At 38.1% G+C, this 20,742-nt stretch overlaps 2 protein-coding genes across 2 annotated transcripts in view; both read right to left on the reverse strand.

The window, feature by feature from the left end:
* Window positions 1–896, reverse strand: part of Stpg4 (sperm-tail PG-rich repeat containing 4) — a 42,174-nt gene extending 41,278 nt beyond the window's left edge. The window contains 1 exon segment of the mRNA XM_027934267.2: window positions 810–896. Within this exon segment, the coding sequence (XP_027790068.2) occupies window positions 810–896 (87 nt within the window).
* A 3,677-nt stretch (window positions 897–4,573) lies between these two features.
* Calm2 (calmodulin 2) lies at window positions 4,574–19,615 on the reverse strand. The gene is made up of 6 exons (XM_027934428.2): window positions 19,530–19,615; window positions 14,055–14,085; window positions 7,480–7,623; window positions 7,283–7,389; window positions 6,374–6,509; window positions 4,574–5,220 (listed from the first exon to the last, which is right to left on the reverse strand). Exons 1-6 carry the CDS (start codon window positions 19,530–19,532, stop codon window positions 5,192–5,194), a joined length of 450 nt encoding a protein of 149 aa, XP_027790229.1. The 5' UTR covers window positions 19,533–19,615; the 3' UTR covers window positions 4,574–5,191.
* Between the last annotated feature and the right edge of the window lie 1,127 nt (window positions 19,616–20,742).

The raw sequence follows: 20,742 nt of genomic DNA on the forward strand, positions 1-20,742 counted from the left end.
AAAACAAACAAAAGTAAAACAAACAAAAAACAGTTTCATACACAATATGAAGTCTGAACTTCTTTTTAAACATTCCTTTGTTAAATATGTGTGTTGAATCTCCTGTAGCACATTTAATAGTTACAGAAGGAAAACTTTCTCAGGAAGATCAAGGCAGGTCTCCCATCTCCACCCAAAAGCAGAGAAATGAAGTAGAAAGATTAGAGAGGTAAGCATGATAAATCCAAAGGAAGCTAACAGAAGCTGATGTTTTGTTTGGCCCCAGGCAGGTAATCTAAATTCCACCCATCTACTGTTTTAAATTCACGTCAAAGGGAAAATATAAAACTCCCCTCACTCAAATTTATTTAAAAACTAAACAAAGGCAATTTCAAACATTTTTGTAGGTACTAAAGTAAGAGACAGGGGGAAAAGTGATGGACTAAGGAAGGAAATTTTTCCATTCTCTCAATCCCCAGCACCACCACAGGGACGGGCGGGGCAGGGAATGGAGTCTCTGAAAAGGGGAAGAAATCTAATCACTCTACTGATGCATTTTCCCAGAGCAATTAGTAATGGGCAATGAGGGAAATGTGGAAAACAAAGGATAAAGGGGAAAATAAGAGAGGCAGTAAGGGAAAAGGAAATACGAAGTAAAGATCAAATAATGACAGGAAGAAAGGACTGCAGTGTAGGCGTGAAGGCAGGAAGAGAACCACAGGGAGAGGGAGCGCCTAGGGGCGCAAGAGCCTGGAGTAGAGAGACTGGGAAAAGGACAGGGGTCCAGAGAGGGGTACGGTGGCGGGGCGGCCAGAGGAGTACCACCGTACCGGGGGCTTGACAAACACTATCGGTTCTCCGCGCCCGAGGTCTTCTAATGCTGCGCTGGAGGCTTCGGTGACAACTGCTTGGTCCATCGAGGCCATTCCTCTCCCTAGGCGTCGGGTTGCTAGGAGGCGCCGTGCGGCTGTGGCTCCGGAGCGTGCGCAGAGCACCGCCAGGTTTGTCTCCAGTGGTGGGGGAAGGGATGCGGGCACTCACAGCGAGGCGCCCAGCGAAGCCAGCGAAGCCAATGCAGAGGAAATCCCTCCAGACCATCATGCGCTTGTGATGAAAATCTAGCCGGCTCTGGAGTCGCCAGAGTGTCCTGGGTGAGTATCTGCGTCAAAGGAGTGTTACCGGGAGGTAACTCCGCAGTCTCCAGCAGCCCCCTCCAGATCACTTGGGAGGCATAAAGGAATACTTTGCTTGAGCATACACTGTGTGTATTCATCCAAGTCGAAATTCTGGCGTCACTTCTCCTTTGAGGAGTGAGCACCAGACAGCAGGTTTCACCAGTTGTGAAACCACAGATCAATCCCTTCCCTCTCCCTATAGACTCTTCATTTTGGGCCTCAATCTAGAATTCAACTAAATTCATTTTGGGTTTCTCAATCTAGAAAAATTCTTTTTACAAATCAACCATCCCTCAACCTTAATTTCATTTTACAGAGTACCTACCATGTTCCAGGGACTTCACATACATTAATCTCATTTAATCCTCAAAACCACCCTGCAACGGCTTTAGGAAAGAAGATTTTATGAAAAATCTTAAGTCCTAATTTGAGGCTTCCTTGGACAATTTACCATTTGACTCAGCATCACACAGAAGTGGCAGAGCCATCCAAATACAGATTTGACTCCACTGCCCTTCATACCATGAAATTTCTGCTTCCCTAATGTGGATCTACTACCTGATCCTTTCCTTTTTTGGGTACTTTCCTAACCATTTTAATGTAACATACACACACACCTTTTAACTTAAAATTGAAATTGCTAAACTTGCCAGTGATCTGATAAATCCAGTGGGGATTTTCAGCTCTTATCTAAGGAAGCCTTAATTTTTCATTAATGCATCAATTACTCCCTCATTCTTGAATCCCTCTCCTCCCTTGACTACCAGGATTTGAACACCGACTTGCATTTGCTTCTGTGCTTCTTTCCTATCCTCTATAGAGGATAATAAAGTAATACCTGCTACATTGGCTACTGTTTGGAACCATGTCTGTGACACATTATTCACAAAGTGTGGGCAAAAACAAAGTTTACAATCCAAGCTCTCACCTCTTTTCTCATTACAACTTCATGCTCTCTGTAAACCCCAAATGTGGGATCTTCACATCTATAGTCTCAATATATGCTAACCCTCCTGTATGAAATACTATTCCCTTCTTTGACACCTAGAAAACTCAAAGAGTCAATTCCTCTTAGTACCCCTAGATGTAACCTGCCATGTCCCAAAGGACTGTTTATCTTTATTGAAGGAATAATTGAAAAATCATTTGTCTTCTAACTTTAAAATTTGTAACATAGCATGCCTGTAATCCCAGTGGCTTGGGAGGTTGAAACAGAATCACAAGTTCAAAACCAGCCTCAGGGGCTGGGGTTGTGGCTCACCAGTAGTGCACTTGCCTAGCACATGCGAGGTCTTGGGTTCCATCCTCAGCACCATATAAAAATAAAGGTATTGGGTCCAACTACAACTAAAATATTAAAAAAAAAAAAAAAAAAACAAAAAACCACAGCCTCAGTAAGTTGCTAATTTATAACATGGTTTCTTTATTTTGAACCCTTGGAACACAGGAAAGTTAATATTTTGTTGAAGTGCCAGTTTTCCCCTCTAAACAAAACTATAGATTACAGCTGTGCCTTTGAAACACTGATGTTCACATAAAACATCTGGCCGTAGTGTTAAAACTGAGCCCAATTCCAGAACAGGGCCTCATATATATGTACTTTTTTGCAGTGCCCAGGTGTTTATACATGCTAGACAAGCACTCTACCATTAAGCTACATCACCAGCCCAGATTTTATATTTCTAGTAATTCTAACACAATTCTGTGAGTGAGCTTTTGACAACAGGACTTCAATTCTTTTAAAATACTGGAAACCTAAATTCACTTTTAAAAAAGAACCAGGCACTAGGTTTAAAATCAAATTAGGGCCAAGAAGGAAGTAAACAGGAGTACTTATAAATTTAATAGATTAATCAGGTTCATCCCTTTGCCTCATTTCATTTTCTTATTTTGGCTGAGTCTATAAAACTGGCTCAGCAGACGAGGGACTGGGACCCTAGAGACTAAAAGAATATGAAGGGTACAGAGAAGTCCAGAAACCCATACAAGGTGTGAAATTGAACAGAAAGAACATCTTGATGAGAAAATAGTTTTATGTATCTCAAAAATAGAAACAGGATGGGTCAATGATTTCAAGGACTTTATCCATAAACCAGATTAAGCATGTAGGATAAACAAAATGTTCTCTAAGAAAACAATGTCTTGTATAGTTATCACTAAGTCTTATTTTCAGGGTAAGAGTTAAGGAGGAATTTCCTTTAAAAAAACAAGTCTGCAATATTAGAGCCCCACATCATTTCTGCTGTCAGACAAAAAAATTTTTTTACCCTTTCCTAGAAACTCCAAGGAAAATATATTATACCTGTGGATTAACTTCAACTCCAATAGCAAAGGTTTACTGGAAGAAACATCTGAGAGCCAAAATTCTATGGAAGGTATTGTGGGAAATATTACCAACTATGCTAACACACAATAACATGGTTAAGATTTGAAAGTGATACATTATTTTTTAATTTATTTCTTAGTTGTAGTTGGACACAATATCTTTATTTTGTTGATTTATTTTTTTGGGGGGTGCTGAGGTTCCAACCCAGGGCCTCCCGCCTGTTAGGCCAGCGCTCTATCGCTCAGCCCCAGCCCCAGCCTGAAAATGACTTTTTAAAGTCATAGTTCTTGGTTCAGAAACAATTACATTGTTAGGAACCAGTTTAGGAAACTATACCCATTTTAGGTAAGATAACTGAAACTTGAATAGACCTCTTCAGTGTTACACAGTGATGATCTGAACACTGTGCTGCAATAAAATTCAAAAAGTCCAAAATATCCTAGAGAAAACTACCTCATTGGGAAACAGAAAAGCAAGCTCTTATTCCACTACCTTGTAAGATTTTAACTAAAACTGTTACATCTAATACAGAAAACACTGGTATAATAGACATCCCATCTTAATTCTTCCTATTTAATCTGTCAACTGCAATAAAGTAACATTCCCACCAGGATTATCAAGGCCTATAACTTCCCTTGATTTAAATAGATAGGCATGACTTGTCAAATCTGCTGATTCAAAACATTGAGGGCTACAATAAGCCGGTAACAACTATATATAATATTTTAGGCTTGTATTTGTAATTTTAAAAAACTATTTAAAAGGTAGTTTAAAAAAAGATAACTAAGCAAACATTTAAAAATTCATTTTATGGTTCAAGTCAAAATGGACAAATGGATTGCAGTTTAAAAGTACAATTAAAAGGTATGAAACAACAAGCATCAACCTTATGCTGATTCCCATGATACATAAGCTTTAGAAAGATTTGTTAATGTTTCATTTAAACCTTTTTAAGATGTTTTATCCTAATTTATGAGGTACAATCTTGAGTGAAAAGCAAAAACATCTGAATTATAACAAGGATAAACCAATTCTGTATTTTATTCTTTAAATTAAACTTCACCAGTTAAATGACTCAGATTCAGAGCAACAGTTGGGTAAATTGTAATTTTTTTATTGGAAAACAAATATACAACTTGGAATGGATTTGAGGCAAATTGTGCCATAAGCAGATTTTCTTTAAGTGGCTAAACAAAGTTTAAAAAGCAAGTAACAATAAAAGAAAATGTTTCTGGTACAAGACCAGCAGTACAAAAAAATAGTGTACGAGTACCTGGATAATACACCCGTTTTGCAATAGTGCAACTTTTAAGTACATATTGTTGACTGTCCATAGTCCACGCAGAGTTACAACTCCACACTTCAACAACAACATGCTGACAAGTCCTAAAGAAAACTACTTTTAAAAAAGGCATAACCCAGATGTTCCCTCATTTGACCAACTCCATCTAAAGTTTGGATGTGCAGAAGGGCTTAGATATATCCAGAGTAAGCCACATGCAACATGTTACTTGATCAATTTTCTAAAATAAGGTTATCAGGACAATGACAGTAAGATAAGGGAAGAAAACATGGAGGAATGAAGTCCTAATTACTATACATGCATATTTTTTTGACAGTAGGGGGAAACCTTTTACAGATAAGTTACAAACAAAGAAAAGGCAAATAAACAATTTTGTACAAGAAATTTAACACATTCTGTACAATGTCTTCACTTTGCTGTCATCATTTGTACAAACTCTGAAAAGAAAAAACATAACAGGTTCAGTCACATACACTCAGTCATAAAGTAGTAGTCTCTATTTCACTTCTTTCCTTGAAATTACCACAAAGTATAGATGAAAGTTAGTTTACTGCCAAGGCTATAACTTCATAAACTGCAATTATTCAAGATTATTAATGTATAAGACTAATGTTTTATATAAGCTATATTTTTAAAAAAGCAGCATTTGGGGGGGGGGGCGGTGGCTGGGGTTGTGGCTCAGCAGTAGAACTGCTCTCCTAGCATGTGTGAGGACCTGGGTTTGACAAAAAACAAAGGTATTCAACTACAACTTAAAAAAAAAAAAAAAATAAGGCAGCAATTTGGTTTTTTAATTTAGACTGGGTTACCAGTGAACAACACACTTCAGAGCAATGAACCAGATTTAATCTTTAGAATTAATTTTATGCTGTTTTCTAGGTTGAGTAGTTACGTCAAAATACAAGTGAGAAAATATAAGGCAAATGTTTGTGGAAAATTTTAAATTTCTGAAGGCCTTGCTTTCTACAATGGCCATCCTGAAGCTTAAAGATGCATCTGATTTTAAATTCAAGCATATGTAAACAGCTTTATATTTAAAGTCAATTAGAGGGAATAAAGAAAAGGCAGTAAAAGAAATAAAGTTCCTTAATTTCACATAGGGAATTGAAAGCTTTCTGAATTGTCTCACACAATCCTTAATACAAAAAATTGTACAGTGCTTCTCAAACTTTAATGTACTATGAATCACATAATCATCCATAAATGCAAATTCTAAGTATAGATGCAAAACTGATCTTTCTAAAAAGTTCTTAAGTGACAGTGACATTGCCTAGACTGAAGATAACATTTGGAATAGCAAAAAAAGGTTAGTAAATATGTACTATTTTAGCATCCAAATTTTGAGAGGAAAAAAATCTGTATTGCTAGTTTTAACCTGAGATAACCAACTTACTTTTTTTTTTTTAATTTTTTATTGTTGGTTGTTCAAAACATTACAAATTTCTTGACATATCATATTCCACATTCAAGTGGGTTATGAACTCCCACCTTCACCCCATACACAGATTGCAGAATCACATCAGTTACACATCCATTCCAACTTACTTTTAATTTAAAAAAATAAAAGCACAGCATGAGACCGTGATTTACCTTCATAGTTTACTTGACCATCACCATCAATATCTGCTTCCCTGATCATTTCATCAACCTCTTCATCTGTTAACTTCTCTCCAAGGTTTGTCATCACATGGCGAAGCTCTGCTGCACTAATATAGCCATTGCCATCCTAGTGAAAAATTTAGCATAATGTATGAGTAAATTAGAATTATAATGGAAATTTAGTTAAAATTAGAAATCCATACAAACTACAGAATCTACAAATAACTGAGCTGATCTATCACCTTCGGAATGTCACTAAGCAGGATGTCCTATGTTTAAAGCCACTATTCCACTGGATGCAGTGGTGCATGCCTGTAATCCCAGTGGTTTGAGAAGCTGAGGCAAGAGAAGTTCAAAGCCAGCCTCAACAAAAGTGAGGCCTTAAGCAACTTGGTGAGAACCTGTCTCTAAATAAAATACAAAAGAGGGCTGGGGATGTGGCTCAGTGGTGGAGTTCAATCCCCGGTTACCAACACCCATCCCCCTTCCACAAAAAAATAATAGAACCACAATTCCCACATTCCAAAGTCACGTGATTATCTTCTGTTCCAGAAGATCAATGAAATACATGTTATCAGGAAATCTAAGTTTATACAAAACAACTTTCCTTCTGTACTGGCAACCACTGAGCCACATCCCCAGTCCTTTTTATTTTCTATTTTGAGACATGGTTTTCACTACAAGGCTGAGGCTGACCTCAAATTTGCTATTCTCCTGCCTCAGCCTCCTATGTAGCTGGGATTATAGGCATGGACCAGCACATTGTATTTAAAAAGCTTTTATTGACATTTAAATTATGTTGGTAAATCATCAGAAGCATGTCTTCAAAAACTTAGGTCTTGGCATCTTCACTTCATCCTCAAATTAAAATCTGACTTTATCCAGTCCTTGAATACCTACCTTATCAAACACACGGAATGCTTCTCTAATTTCTTCTTCGCTATCTGTGTCTTTCATTTTTCTTGCCATCATTGTCAGAAATTCAGGGAAGTCAATTGTGCCATTACCTAAAATAGTTTGTTTAGTTAAAATATTAAATAGAATGTAAATACCTCTTCTTTGATCCTATTCCCTCCAAATTAAAAAGACTTACTTACCATCAGCATCTACTTCATTAATCATGTCCTGTAACTCTGCTTCTGTGGGATTCTGCCCAAGAGATCTCATTACAGTTCCCAATTCCTTTGTTGTTATAGTTCCATCACCATCCTTGTCAAATAGTGAAAAAGCTTCTTTGAATTCTGTTTGAAAGACCACAATCCAAATACAGGTTAACAACAACAACAACAAAAACCAATTCACCAAAAAATGTTAAAAATGTACTCACTCATTCTTAATAAAGCAAAGATATATTTAAAGACAGCATCTAAAATGGATTTCTAACAAAATAGGTGGGAAAACATAACATTTCAAATATTTTTTGGCCAATCACACCCTAGTATAGGCTTCACACTGAGCTACTGGGGAGTTTTACATTTAAAATCTCACAGGGAAATTAGTTATCTAGACCAGATTAAAAAAATACATGTATTCCAGGCTGAAAGAGGAAAAGAACCAAAGCCCCAACCAAATGAATTTGCCACTGAAACTGTTTCATGGAACATAATTCAACATTACAGATCTAACCTATACTGACAATTGAAAAATAAAATTACTGGTACCAAATAAATATTTCCAGAGTAATTATACTGTTTATTAGTGCATTAAGAATTTGCTTCAAAGGTGAAAACTGTCTAAATCAATTGCCTACCATATTCAAAACCAAATAATTTTAAACTTCAGTATATACAATAGGCTAGTTTTCTTTTATAGGAAAGAATACAGGACTATCACCAAATAATTTATAATGATGGCAAAAAGGGGCTGAAAGATTATGTCAAGTTTTAACCAAGTGCTCAATTATTGAGAACAAAGACAATTTAGACTTTTCTTTCACACATAAAACTCCAAGCTTATAAGGAATAAAATAAGATCCTGTGAAATTGTGTTCTTCCATCTCTTCTTTGAACTCAACTACTACTTTACTGATTTCGCCCATTGACACATATATATCTTCAAGTCTCTCAGCCTAAAAATAAAGTCACACCTAAGTTATGTTATGTTTTCTTTTTAAGTGCTTGTACTTATCCCTTCCCAAATTTTGGAAGGCACCACTACTTAAACAATCCATTGTTAAAAATCACTTTCAGCTCCAACCTTGGGCGGGGGTGTGTGAAATAAGTTAATCAATAAGCCCTTAGCTGCCTGATTAGCCAGGATATGTTTTGATATGTAGAGGCCATATGGCACAGAAGCTAACAGCAGGGTTGAACCTGACTTCCTGAGTAGAACATCTCAGCTTTGCTACTTACCAGCAAAGTAAAAAGGGCAAAAAACTCAATCTGCTTCTGTATCATTTTTCTTTAAAAAAAAGGGGGGGGAGGGGGAGGGGGGTGCCTGGGGTTGTAACTCAGTGGTAGAGTACTTGCCTTGCATGTGTGAGGAACCAAGTCTGATCTTCAGCACCACATAAAGATAAATAAAGGTATTGTGTCCATTTACAACTAAAAATATGTTGTAAATGGACAGCTATCTTCTACATAACTGATAGTTTTAAGGGACTTTTTTATGTTAAAAAAAAGGGGGGGGGGTAGGAGGACTAACTGTACCTACCTTCCCAAGTTTAATCTATGTAAACACTTAGAACTACTGCACTGAAAAACTCAAAATTCTCTTGGTTTACCCTCCCACTTTACACTGCACCAAACAAAAGGCCCTTGGCTCTTATCTCAATCTGTAGAGTAACCAATTTTACCACTTTCTCTGACCATTTCATCTATACTACTTAAAACAAAAACTTCTTAATTAACAAGTTTTGTTGAAATCTACCATTTTAATATTACTTGATTCTTTTTCTACCTCTACAACCAATATTTTGGTTTTAAGTGTCATTGTCTTTTGCTAGGACTATTACCATTGCAATCCTCCTGCCTCAGCCTCCGGAAGACATTGGGATTACAGGTATGTGCAATAGCACCTCCCCCCACCCATGGGATTCTTTACAATCACCCACAAGTCAGCCTGGATCTATTATCTCTTTGGATCACACACCATGTTACTTTTTTCTGCTTAAAATTATTTTAACTGCTTAGCTTTATTTAGATATCACTGACTAATTGTAGTAGCTTGCCACATTCAGTAGTATTATAATAGTTCCATTCATTTATATATCACTTGTTTCTAGAGGAACTCATTTCAAATCAGAAGCTTAGTGCCACACTAATAACAGCTTTTATGACAATACTATAGCACTAAACTACATCAATCTAATGACAAAAATAGATTAGGAATTCCCTACCTATAAAGAAAAGGATTTGATAAAGGTTTAAAAAAAAAGACGTACTCATTACCTAGAAACATATAAACCATTATAATTCATACTCACAATGTATCACTTAATAACTTAGGTTACAAAAAACAAAAGTATTTAGAGATGCATATTTGTTTACATTGCTTTCTCTGCTATGGAACATCTAGCTACGGGCATTACTTAATGCCATCATTAAGCACATACTTTCCCAATGTTAAAGCAGCAATAATTAAATGATTTAACTATTAACTAAATTATGAAAGAGGAATGGTTTAAGTTTATATATTTGTGCTCTAAATTTCAAGAAGTTAAAAAATCCAATGAGCCTTTAAATGTTGCTAAAATAAATGAGAATTAAACACAATCCTATACCTACTATTTACTTTATGAATGCAAGAAAATGATGATAGGGCTGGGTTACAGCTCAGTGACAGAGCATTTGCCTAATTTGCCTAGTATGCACAGGCCCTGGGTTCAATCCTCAGCATTGAAAAAAAGTCAGATTTTTAGAGCTAGATCACACCTATAATCCCAGTGATTTAGGAGGCTAATGCAGGATGATTGCAAGTATGAGGCCAGCCTCAGTAACTTAGTGTGACCCCAACTCAAAAAATTAAAAAATAAATAAAGGGTGAGGGCGTAGCTCGATGGCAAAGCACCCCTGGGTTCAAGCTCCAGTACCAAAAACAAACAAAGGAAGGGGAGGAAGCCAAGTTTTATTCCAAAGTTCTGCTTGAAATAAGAATAAAATAATAAACTCCAAAGTACAATTTAAATTCACTTGTCTTTTCAGAACTAGCATAACCTTTATGTACAGAAGCATTTAACTCTGCATAAGGGAAATCCCTAAAATGACCTAATATATCCAGGAGTTAAAACCTAAATACACAATAAAGAACAGGTCCTGAATGTCAGAACAGCTATCTTCTACATAACTGATAGTTTTAAGGAACTTCCCAAAATTCATTTGAGCTATGCCTAAGTTGAAATTTTCAGAAAAGTCACCAAGTTTTACTACTTCTTCATTAGCAACCTCAGGACCCTTTCCTAATTAATAAGTTCATTACATATATCTATAATTCTGTTAAAATAGGTTGTAATATCCCTTTTAAAGGTCTACTGTATGGAAACTATATTGTCATATGTAATTGTTGCTAAAAACTATATAAGGTTAATGTTTTTTCAAATGTGGGCCTTCAACATTTAATAAAGTCTCATGGAAGTGAGGGAAGGAAATTTCTTATGTATCTTGTCCTTTTGAGTGTCTAAAATCCAACAACTGAAGATATCGTGTCACAAACAAAATTAACTTGTTAATGATACAACAGGCTGGGGTGTTCTTTAAGACCTAGTAATATAACAAGTTTAGTAACCTTACCTCAATAAGATTAAGTTATTTGCTGTTAGTGGAATTTTTCTTTCTTTTTTTTTTTTGGTAACAGCGATTGAACCCAGGGCTACAAAACCACTAAGTCACATCCCCAGCCCTTTTTTGAGTCAGGATCTTGCTCAGTTGCTGAGGCTGGCTTTGACTTATATAACCTTCTTGCCCCAGCCTCCCCAGTGCTGGGATTATAGATATGCACTACCACACCTGGCTTATTAGAATTTCTTTCTTTTAAAATATTTTTTTAGTTGTAGATTGACACAATACCTTTACTTATTTATGTAGTGCTAAGGATGGAACCCAGTGCCTCATGCATGCAAGGCAAGCATTCTACCACTGAAGCACAACCCTAACCCTGGCTTATTAGAATTTCTGAACAAAGATTTAGTAATGATCATTACATGTCAATAAAAATAGTTTTCAAAGTATGTTGGCATACTCAATGTTACAGTACTTATTGGGCTTGCTAACATTTGCTCTGAGAACAAGTAGATGATAAAAATAAAGATATCATCCAGCTTAAAAAGTCTATCATCTACTTGTAAGCTTTAAGAGTTGCGTGGTTAAGAGAATAGTAATGAATATCAATCGGGTGACTTTCACCTGGGGTAACATTTTCTATACTGAAGTGAATGTTATATATTAGATATACAAAGAGACACAACTACCTGATTGGAAATGATAAATGAAAAGCAAATATATTTACAGGTCAGAGTTTAAGACTGGAAATACTAAAGGCCATCTCTCCTATAGAGAGATGGTCTTTATTTGTCAGCTTTGAGAAATAAACTCTCATGTGTATCTCTGCAAAGAAAAAAAGATTTGGAAACATTAAATTGTCTATCTCCTGAACGAAACATTATATAAAAACAATTTCACACCAGGCATGCTGGTGCATGCCTGTAATCCTACCGTCTCAGGAGACAGATGCAGGAGGACTACAAGTTTGAAGATAGCCTCAGCATCTTGGCAAGGCCCTAAGCAACAGGGAGACCCTGTCTTAAAATATAAAAGGTATGGGGATATAGCTCAGTGGTAAAGTATCCCTGGGTTAAATCCCCAGTACCAATATATAAATGTAAGTAATTTCATATAATATTTTATTAATTGTTTGAGGAGACTTAACTTTTTCTGTAAACTCATGGGGTGGAAGACTTGCTTAAAAAAAAACAAAACAAAACTATTTTTTGTTGTAGATGGACACAATACCTTTATTTACTTATTATGTGGTGCTAAAGATCAAACCCAGTGCCTCACACATGCTAGAAAACCACACTACCACTGAGCTACAACCCCAGCCTTTGCTTTAAGCTTTTATTGAGAGATCCATAGTTGAGTTCCATGTGGGTTTTAGAAAATGTTCAGGTGCTTCTAAGCACTTATTGAACTCTTCCTGACTTACTGGGAAATTTGAAATTAAATTACTTGGTGCTTGTGCTAAATAAAGTCTACTGAAAGCAAATGAACAGGTTGAAAAACATTCTAACACTGCAATTAATTTTTAAAATACAAAAAATTTGGGAGGTTCCCCCAACATTTTACCCATCTCAAAGTCTGTATTAGAATAAAAATTTTAAAAGTATTAATGTTTAAATGATATAGTACAAAGAAAACAGGATTTTGGGTTTTATGTAATAATTTCACATATTTCCGCAGCAAACCGCATTTTAAAAACTTCATTTCAATAGCTGTCACTACTTTTTAAGTCAAAATTCAGTGACATTTATAAACTTCTTTTCTAGAGAAAATAATTATTCACCAATAGAGAATACACAGGTTGAGTATTCCTTATATAAAATGCTTGGAACCAGAAATGTTTCAGATTTTAAAATATTTATGAATTTATAACCCACCCTGTAAATGGATCCCAAGTCTAAACACAAAATTCATTTGTTTCCCACTCACCTTAATATACCCAACCTCACAAGGTAATTTTATCTTTAGTATCTGAGCATTTTGACTTCAATCCATCAAATGAAGCTGGGTATGTAATTTTCCACTGATGATGTCATGTCAGCCCTCATTAAGTTTCTGATTTTGGGACATTTCAGATTTTCACATTAAGGAGGCCCAACCTATATATGCAATTCTAAATTTAAAATACTAATTTAAGCCAGAGTAAATTCAGTGTTTCTTCCTTAGAATTAATTTCTTCCTTCCTTCTCCTTTTTCTTTCATGGTCCTGGGGATTTTTTAATTTTATTTTGTACCAGGGATTGAACTCAGAGGCACCTAACACCACTTAGCCAAATCCCCAGACCCCTTATTATTTTTTTTTATTTTGAGACAGGGTCTAAGTTGCTGGTGCTAACTTTTGAATATTCAATCCTCCTGCCTCAACCTCTGGAGCCCAGCTCATAGTACTGGAGACTTAACCTAGCAGTGCTCTACCACTTAGCTATGCCCCCAGCCAGTTTTTAGGGTCCCCACTAAGTCGCCAAGGCTGGCCTTTACTTTTGATCCTCCTGCCTTAGCCTCTGAGTTGCTGGGATTACAGGGGCACACCATCTCACCAAGCTCAATATTCATTTCCTAATTCTACATTTCAAATTATTTTAAGTCACTACTTGGCTCGTTTTCTTGTGGATACCGATTCGGAGCTTCAATGTTTACTAGCCCAGAATTCATGTTTTATGGTAAGGTAATCTTCAAAATACAAAGACCACCACCGAGCTCTTAAGCATATCCACACAGACTAAAATACATTGCTTTAAGCAACAGCCCCAAGCATCTTTTACAGGAAATGTTTACTTCCTCACTTGTCCAAGCAGGCTGAATTACTATATTAACATTCCATCCAGTTGTTACCATCTCTGAAATACAACAAAGCCAATTATTTCATATAAGTACCTATTTTGAGTTGTCTATTCAGTTAATTTGTAAAAAAAAAAAAAAAAAAAAAAAAAACCAATGGGCATAATCTAGCAATTTCTCACCTGCAATCTGCTCTTCAGTCAGTTGGTCAGCCTACAAAGAAATCAAAAGGTAGATTAGTGATTTAGAAGTTATGTAAATTAACAGTTGCAGAAATAAGTTTTGAAACTTTCAAGGTTCATTTTATATCATGAACTTCAGTTAGTTCAACATTTCTTAGTATCAGGAAAACACAGATCTGGTTTACCTTCACAGATATAAAGTCTTGACTCAATGTTTAGGATATACATATTTCAGAATACTTTTGAAAGTTTATTATCCACAACTGAAAATCTGTCATACAAATTCATCAGGAATTGTTCTTCTAAAGCACAGAACCCAGTAAAAATGGTGTTTTCTTTTTCAAGGTGAGAATACCAAAATTTAAGCTGACCCACGGCAGATACAAGCCATTACTACTAGAAATTGCCACTGAGAGCAAATATTTAAGAATCCCAAATTGAAAGTTATTACCATGAATGATTTGAAACGCCATTCTGATATGAAAAAGTGATTCCCCCCCCCCCCAAAAAGAAGTAGTACTGCCAGTTTTTAGTACTTCTCATCTGGCAGGCAAATGCAAAAAAATCCAGGGTTCTGACCATCTTAACTACAATATTTACCAAATCTAAGTCCTGCCATCTATTTTCTTTTCTTTTTGAAATCCCAAAGTCAGCCTAAAGTTTGTAATGGGCATGGGGATGGGGGAGAGAAAGGATATGGGGAAGGACTGGGAACTGAACCCAGGGGAACTTTACCACTGCACAATACCCCCAGCCCTTTTTATTTTGACACAGGGTCTCACTACTAAGTTGCCTGAAGCTGGTCATGAACTTTGGATCCTTCTGCCTCAGTCTCCCCAGTAGCTGTGCCACTGCACCCAGCTGGTTTGTGATGTTTTTACAGCATATATAGAAGAGTTTCTTGAGGCTTTGTTGTTGTTGTTCTTTAATTTCAGGGTCAGGTTTAATTTAGGTGGGTTAAGGTAAAACAAAATTAATAACAGAGCCACAATTAAGACTCAAAAGTGTCACACATACCTTGTACCTTGAATTTCAGAACACCATAATAACATTTGCAAAATATACACTTTTTTTCTGTTGTTTTTGTGGCATTCATTTTTCATCTTTCATTGCTTACTGCTTATTAGTACATACATCCATAAAACAGCATGGTATTGAGGAGTGCTGCCAAGAGAGACTATCTAAAATGCCTACCAGTGTGAAAGTGTACCCTGATTAATCCATTCACTTACTTGTTGGGAGAAGAAAAATAAACACTGCCTGGTTTCACTCTTTAACAAATGAACACACCTTGAGGAAGGCTAACCTTAATATGGAATTGGCCTCAAATTTCTCAATGGTACATATGAGAAAATTTTCAAATGAACCCAGTAAGAAGTTTCTTTCCCTGCTCAATAATTCTAATTTGACCATGATAAGAAATGAATGTTTCCATTAAAGAAAAAAAAAACCAAAAGAAATTAGCAATTAAGTTCCAATGCAAAAGTTTCCCAAGATAAACTCTTTCTCCTACAAGTCCCAATCCTCCACTAACAAACATTTGGTGTAATATTAGGTCAAGCAGTTTTACCTAGCAGTAAACTTAAAATCCAGGGAATCCACTGAGAATGTTAATTTATTTATAACAGAAGCTACAGAAAATTTACTTCTAGTCAGATTGCATTTTGCAGGTCTCTTGAAGGAAGAGCCACAGGGACAGTATAGAAATAAGTACAGTGTTTGGAATCATACTGGAGCTGGTTCCCAAATCTGCCACTTAATTAGCTGTGTGACCCTGGACAGGTTACTCAACCTCTCAGAGTCAACTCCATCTGCAACACAATACCCTTTTGAGGGTTGTTGTACAGAGCAAAACTATAAGGAGATAGTCTAAAGGTCCAGTTAATGGTAACTATTAATTTACATAAATTAATTAACCTACAATGTTAAATATAAACCTGACTAGCCCAATTTTCACAAAGGTGGTAAACATGCATGGCATTATAAAGCCCTTTCCAGCAAAGGTACCATTTTCTGTGTCAATTTTAAGGGTAGAAAACTAAAAATCACAAGGCTCAACAGATGTGGCAGATGAAATCAGCTGAAAACTAAAAAATGTTAAGCTAAATGTCTGGCAGGCACTGCATTATGTGTGAAAGCTAAAGGAATTAGTGCTATATACCAGGAGGCATGGGTATGTTCTCTCATACCCCATTGCTGGGGGCGGGCTCACAAATATGAAAGATGAGAAGGCCTGAAGATGCTAGCTATAAAAAGAAATTTTGAAATCGTCAAATTTGCTTGCAATGTCAAAATTTAAGAACTTTAAGCCATCTTCTCTAGCTCTAGATCTCCACGCAAACTGCAACCTTAGAACTGATCAAAAAAAAAAAAAAATGAACTGGAAATAACTAAGCACAATAGAGACTAAATTATATAACATTAAACCTTTCAATTTTGCTCAGAAGGTTTCAAGAAGTTTTTTTGTATATACTATTTACCTAAGTTAAAAATTTTAAAATAAACTTTGCCAGCAACATTCAGGTTGTAACCTCTTGAAAGCAAGACTATCAATCAGACTTCCTAACACTCTAACTTTTCCAAATAAATTTTATTCTTCATTCTGTCCATGGAGAGTGCCATTTTCTTATTTAAAAGAATAAGAATTATACTTCTGGGAAAACACAAGCTCATTAACATGTGTTTATCTCAGTAAAGCGAAGACTAATTCACTAGAGATGACTAGTTCTTACTCTTATTTTTTCAACTGCTGACATAATTCTTCATACTGCTTTTGTCAATCCAAAGCAGACTTCCAGACATTAGTATACTCTCAGGTTCCACCCCAACCTACTGAACCCAATGTGCATTTTAGAGAACCACTAACCTGCACTACTGCTTGCCCTAAAGCGAATACATTATGTACCTATTAAATGAAATGGCACTCAAAAGTAGGTACCCATAATGTGTGAAGTTTCTGTGGGGAAAAGTGGTTTAGAAAATCTGAAGGTCTTATCTGAGTTCACAGGCTCAAAAGGAAATACAAATTGCTACCCTCTGTCCATTTCTATCTGTTCATTCCACCCAACTGTTACTTAGATATAAAGGCTTCAATAGCTAACATTTTTTCTATAAATAAGCCAGGCTAAATTTTTTGCCTTTATCAAAATCAGTCTAAATTATTTCAGTAGATACTTTAATTCTGACAGATCAGCAATTATTATATAGCATCTTGAACCAAAACAAACTACTGGAAAAAAAATCACTTCATAAAAATTAGGATCTTTTAGTAAAAGGTCTAATTTCGAGCCAAAGCTAGAATTTTCTGTAATACAGCCAAAGCAAATTATTTGATTTTCTGGTCTAACAGAAACAGACCTTACAGTATGATTGAATAACAATTATTTAAACTGAAGTAACAAAATTTTCTGGCTTTTCACTTTTTCAACTTATCACACTGCTCAATTCTTCTTGAATCAATCCCCTCTCAATAAACATGTACTGACTACAATATCTATAAGCGGGCTTATTATATACTTTTAAAAAATACATATGGAATAATTTTTAATTCTTGATGGAGTCCTAATTTTGAAAAAAAAAACTCAAAAATATTATATTATTAAATTAGTTGAGAACAATTTTTAAACTAATTTATTACTTGAGGATGACTGCCAATTTAACAACAACAAAAAACCCAATACAGCAATGACGCAAACATTAACTACAAAAGCTTATCATTGGCAAAGGACCACAGATTTAGACACAAACTATACTTCCCCAAGAAAATCTATTTAAATATTTAATTCGGTTATGAGACTGGATTAGAAAATACCTATTCCTTAATTAAAAATTTATATATACTGCATATTTTGAAATTATTATTACATCCCTATAATGTAATCCTCTTTTGCTTAAAGAATAAATTCGGCCAGCATATTTGAATTAAAAATAATGTAAAATATCAAGATGAGAAGAATCCATCAAACTTATATGAACGCTAGTTTTTACCATGGTGAACTCTCCCCACACCCATACAGGCTGGAGGTTTCACTTGGCAAGGATTCCAAACTCCTGTTTAAGATGTCACCCTGCCTCTTGGACACACCCATCGCCATTAACCACTTGGCAGAACGAACCACAAAATAAGTATTGCAAATTATCACCCGCATTTTTTTTTTTTTTAAACAGGAAGGAATGGGAGGTCCAAGAGTCCTGGGTAACAGAAAAATGCTTTCTAAAATCCCCTGCCCTCCCCGTACACTCTTCTACCAGTACAGTATTTGACAGCCCTTATTGTATAAATGAATTGTACGTTAAGATCAGCTGGCAACTTCTACACGGAAATAAGAGTCATTTTCAAGGCATGCTGTGTGGTCGTGGTTTTTTACCATTAGGAGTGCACGAGTACTCAAGAACAGGGCAGTGGCCCCTTTCAAAGGGACCCGTGCAATTATTATATGAAGATAAGATCGATTACATGAAGACCGACTTTCACAACAGAATGGCAATCACCCCGGCTCAGTGAATATAAAACACCTTTCAGACCGCAGCCAGAGCAGAACGCTCTTCCTAACAGGATAGGTCTTTCGAAATGCGTTGATTAAAGGCATAAAATTCATTTCCTTCAAAGGTAAAGCCACTTAAAACGTTTTTTTTTTCTTAATCCAGCCTGGTTGTTAGAAGACGGCCCCAAGGTTCGGATGGAATAGAAATAACAGGGTGGCCAGCTGGGTGGGAAAGTGCCGAGGCTCCCTCCTCCGCCAGCCGGCCCCGCAGTGCAGCGGGCCGCTGAAACCTCCGCAGTCCTGCAGGTGCCAACGCAGCAGCTGGAGCGCGAGCGGAGCAGAGCGGGCGGCGGCTCCCGGCCCCGCGCGGAACCCTCCCGCCCCGCCCCCACTGGCCGCTCCCTGCGCGGCGCGGGCTCGGCCCACACAGCGCGCCGCCCGCTCGCGCGCCCCCCGGACCCCGGCACGCGGGGGCTAACGGCGGCGCCAGCGCTCGCCCCGGGGCCCCGCGCGCTCCTCCCCCCCCCCAGGCGCATGGCGGCCGCCAGCGGACAAAGGCGCTTCCTGGCGCCCGCTCTAACCGTCCGTTGGGTGTTTGAATCTGGCCACTGGGTTGACCTTTCAAGACGTCCGACAGAAAGAACTCTTCGCTCCCTCGCCCCCTCTTTTCTCCTCCTCTCTCCCATGTGCCAGACTGCCCCGCACCCCAGACCCATCCTTCCCTAGCCGAGCTCCCGCAGAAGCTTCCCAGCCTCAGGGGCTGTGAGCCCAGCCCTCCAACTGACTAGAGGAAGCCCCCCTGTGGAGTAGGGGGGATGGGGGAGAACCTGCGACACTACCGTCACGGGCGCCCCCGGCCTCTTTTGCGCCATCCCTCTGGGGAAAGCTACTCCTTGAGGGTGGAAATGAGGCGAAATCCCTTTCTTTAGCTTATCTGTTTCAGCCTTTCCCCGCCACAGGTCAAGCGCCAGCAGCTCAGCGACGCACTCACCATGCTGCAAGCGCTACCGGTTTCCGAGACACGACCACACAACCACTCGGCTCACTCGCTCCACTCGGACTAATTCTCCTCCTCCGCCCCCAGTGCCTCATAAACACCTCCCTCCGCTAGATCCCTCCGCCGTACGCCAGATAACGGAACATCGCAAACGAGTCCCGGCCAGCCCCCTCCCCTCAAACTCTCCTCGAGACCCCTTTATCCACAGTTATTTGATCGACGAGGCAAGAGATAAAGGGAAATGGGGGAACGGATGACGTAAGTGGGTTTCGTTCAACAGTGAGCCGTTAAAAGGCCGGTGGAGTCGCGCCTGTGGAGCGCTATTTTGCGGCGCGGAGGAGCATCTCAGGGACGACGCGCACTACGATAGTCGTTGAAACGGCCTCTGATTGGCTGATTCGTACCTGCAATGCGTCACTCGGACTCGCAGCCGCCGCCGCCGCCGCCGCCGCCGCCGCCGAGACGCGGTGCGGCTTCTGCCGTTGCTGCACGGGCCGCGCTGTCCTAGCAACTGCGCCAGGAGGCAGAGTCGCTTCTTTTGCGCTTGTCCGGAGAACCTTCCAGCTCCATCTCTCTTTCTCTGCCACATTCACACAAACACTTTCCTGTCCTTTATTGAAGGGTCGATGAAAACTCCTTAAGCTATTGTGAAGCCGAAAGACCCCCAATAAACACATACCCCACTCAGTTTTTCAGCCTAGTTTTCTGGGCCTCATAGAGGCCATTTATTGTTTCACTTCCTTACAAAACCCATGGAAATCTGGATAAGGGCAAATGCAGCTGCTCAGCTGACAGACTAATCTGAAAAGGTCTTCCGTTTATACTTCCCCTTCACTTTCCTTTGCCAGCAGTAATTTATCAGGGGGGCGGGGGGGGGGGGCGGGGGGAAGTCACTCAAAACCCATATCCCAAGATGCTGTGGGATTGGTTTTTCCAAATGGCCTCTCGATTCTGGGAGCCCAAAGTAGACAGCCGGTGGAGCAGATGCTGAGAAGTTAAAGAGGAACTGGGGATTAATGTTCAAAATGCAGTTATTTAAGAAGGTTGATGGTAGAATCTGAGCCCAGAAAAAAAAAATCATATTAAGCCATATCAAGGCCTCCCCGTAAAAAGCATCGTTATGTGGACCCTTGAAACCTAGTGAGCAGCATTTTTAGTAAGCTGAGTTAAACATCTAACCTACCCAGAAAGTGGCCTTAAACGAATA

This window comes from Marmota flaviventris, chromosome 14, assembly GCF_047511675.1.
Source record: "Marmota flaviventris isolate mMarFla1 chromosome 14, mMarFla1.hap1, whole genome shotgun sequence".
NCBI lineage: Eukaryota > Metazoa > Chordata > Mammalia > Rodentia > Sciuridae > Marmota > Marmota flaviventris.

Bases quoted from the DNA above. Each gene is read 5' to 3' on its own strand.
- Calm2 (XM_027934428.2), bottom strand. The intron at 7,390-7,479 runs GTAAGTAAGTCT...AAACTATTTTAG, and splicing joins TAATGAAGTAGATGCTGATG to GTAATGGCACAATTGACTTC. The intron at 5,221-6,373 runs GTAAATCACGGT...TTTTCTTTTCAG, and splicing joins TGGTCAAGTAAACTATGAAG to AGTTTGTACAAATGATGACA.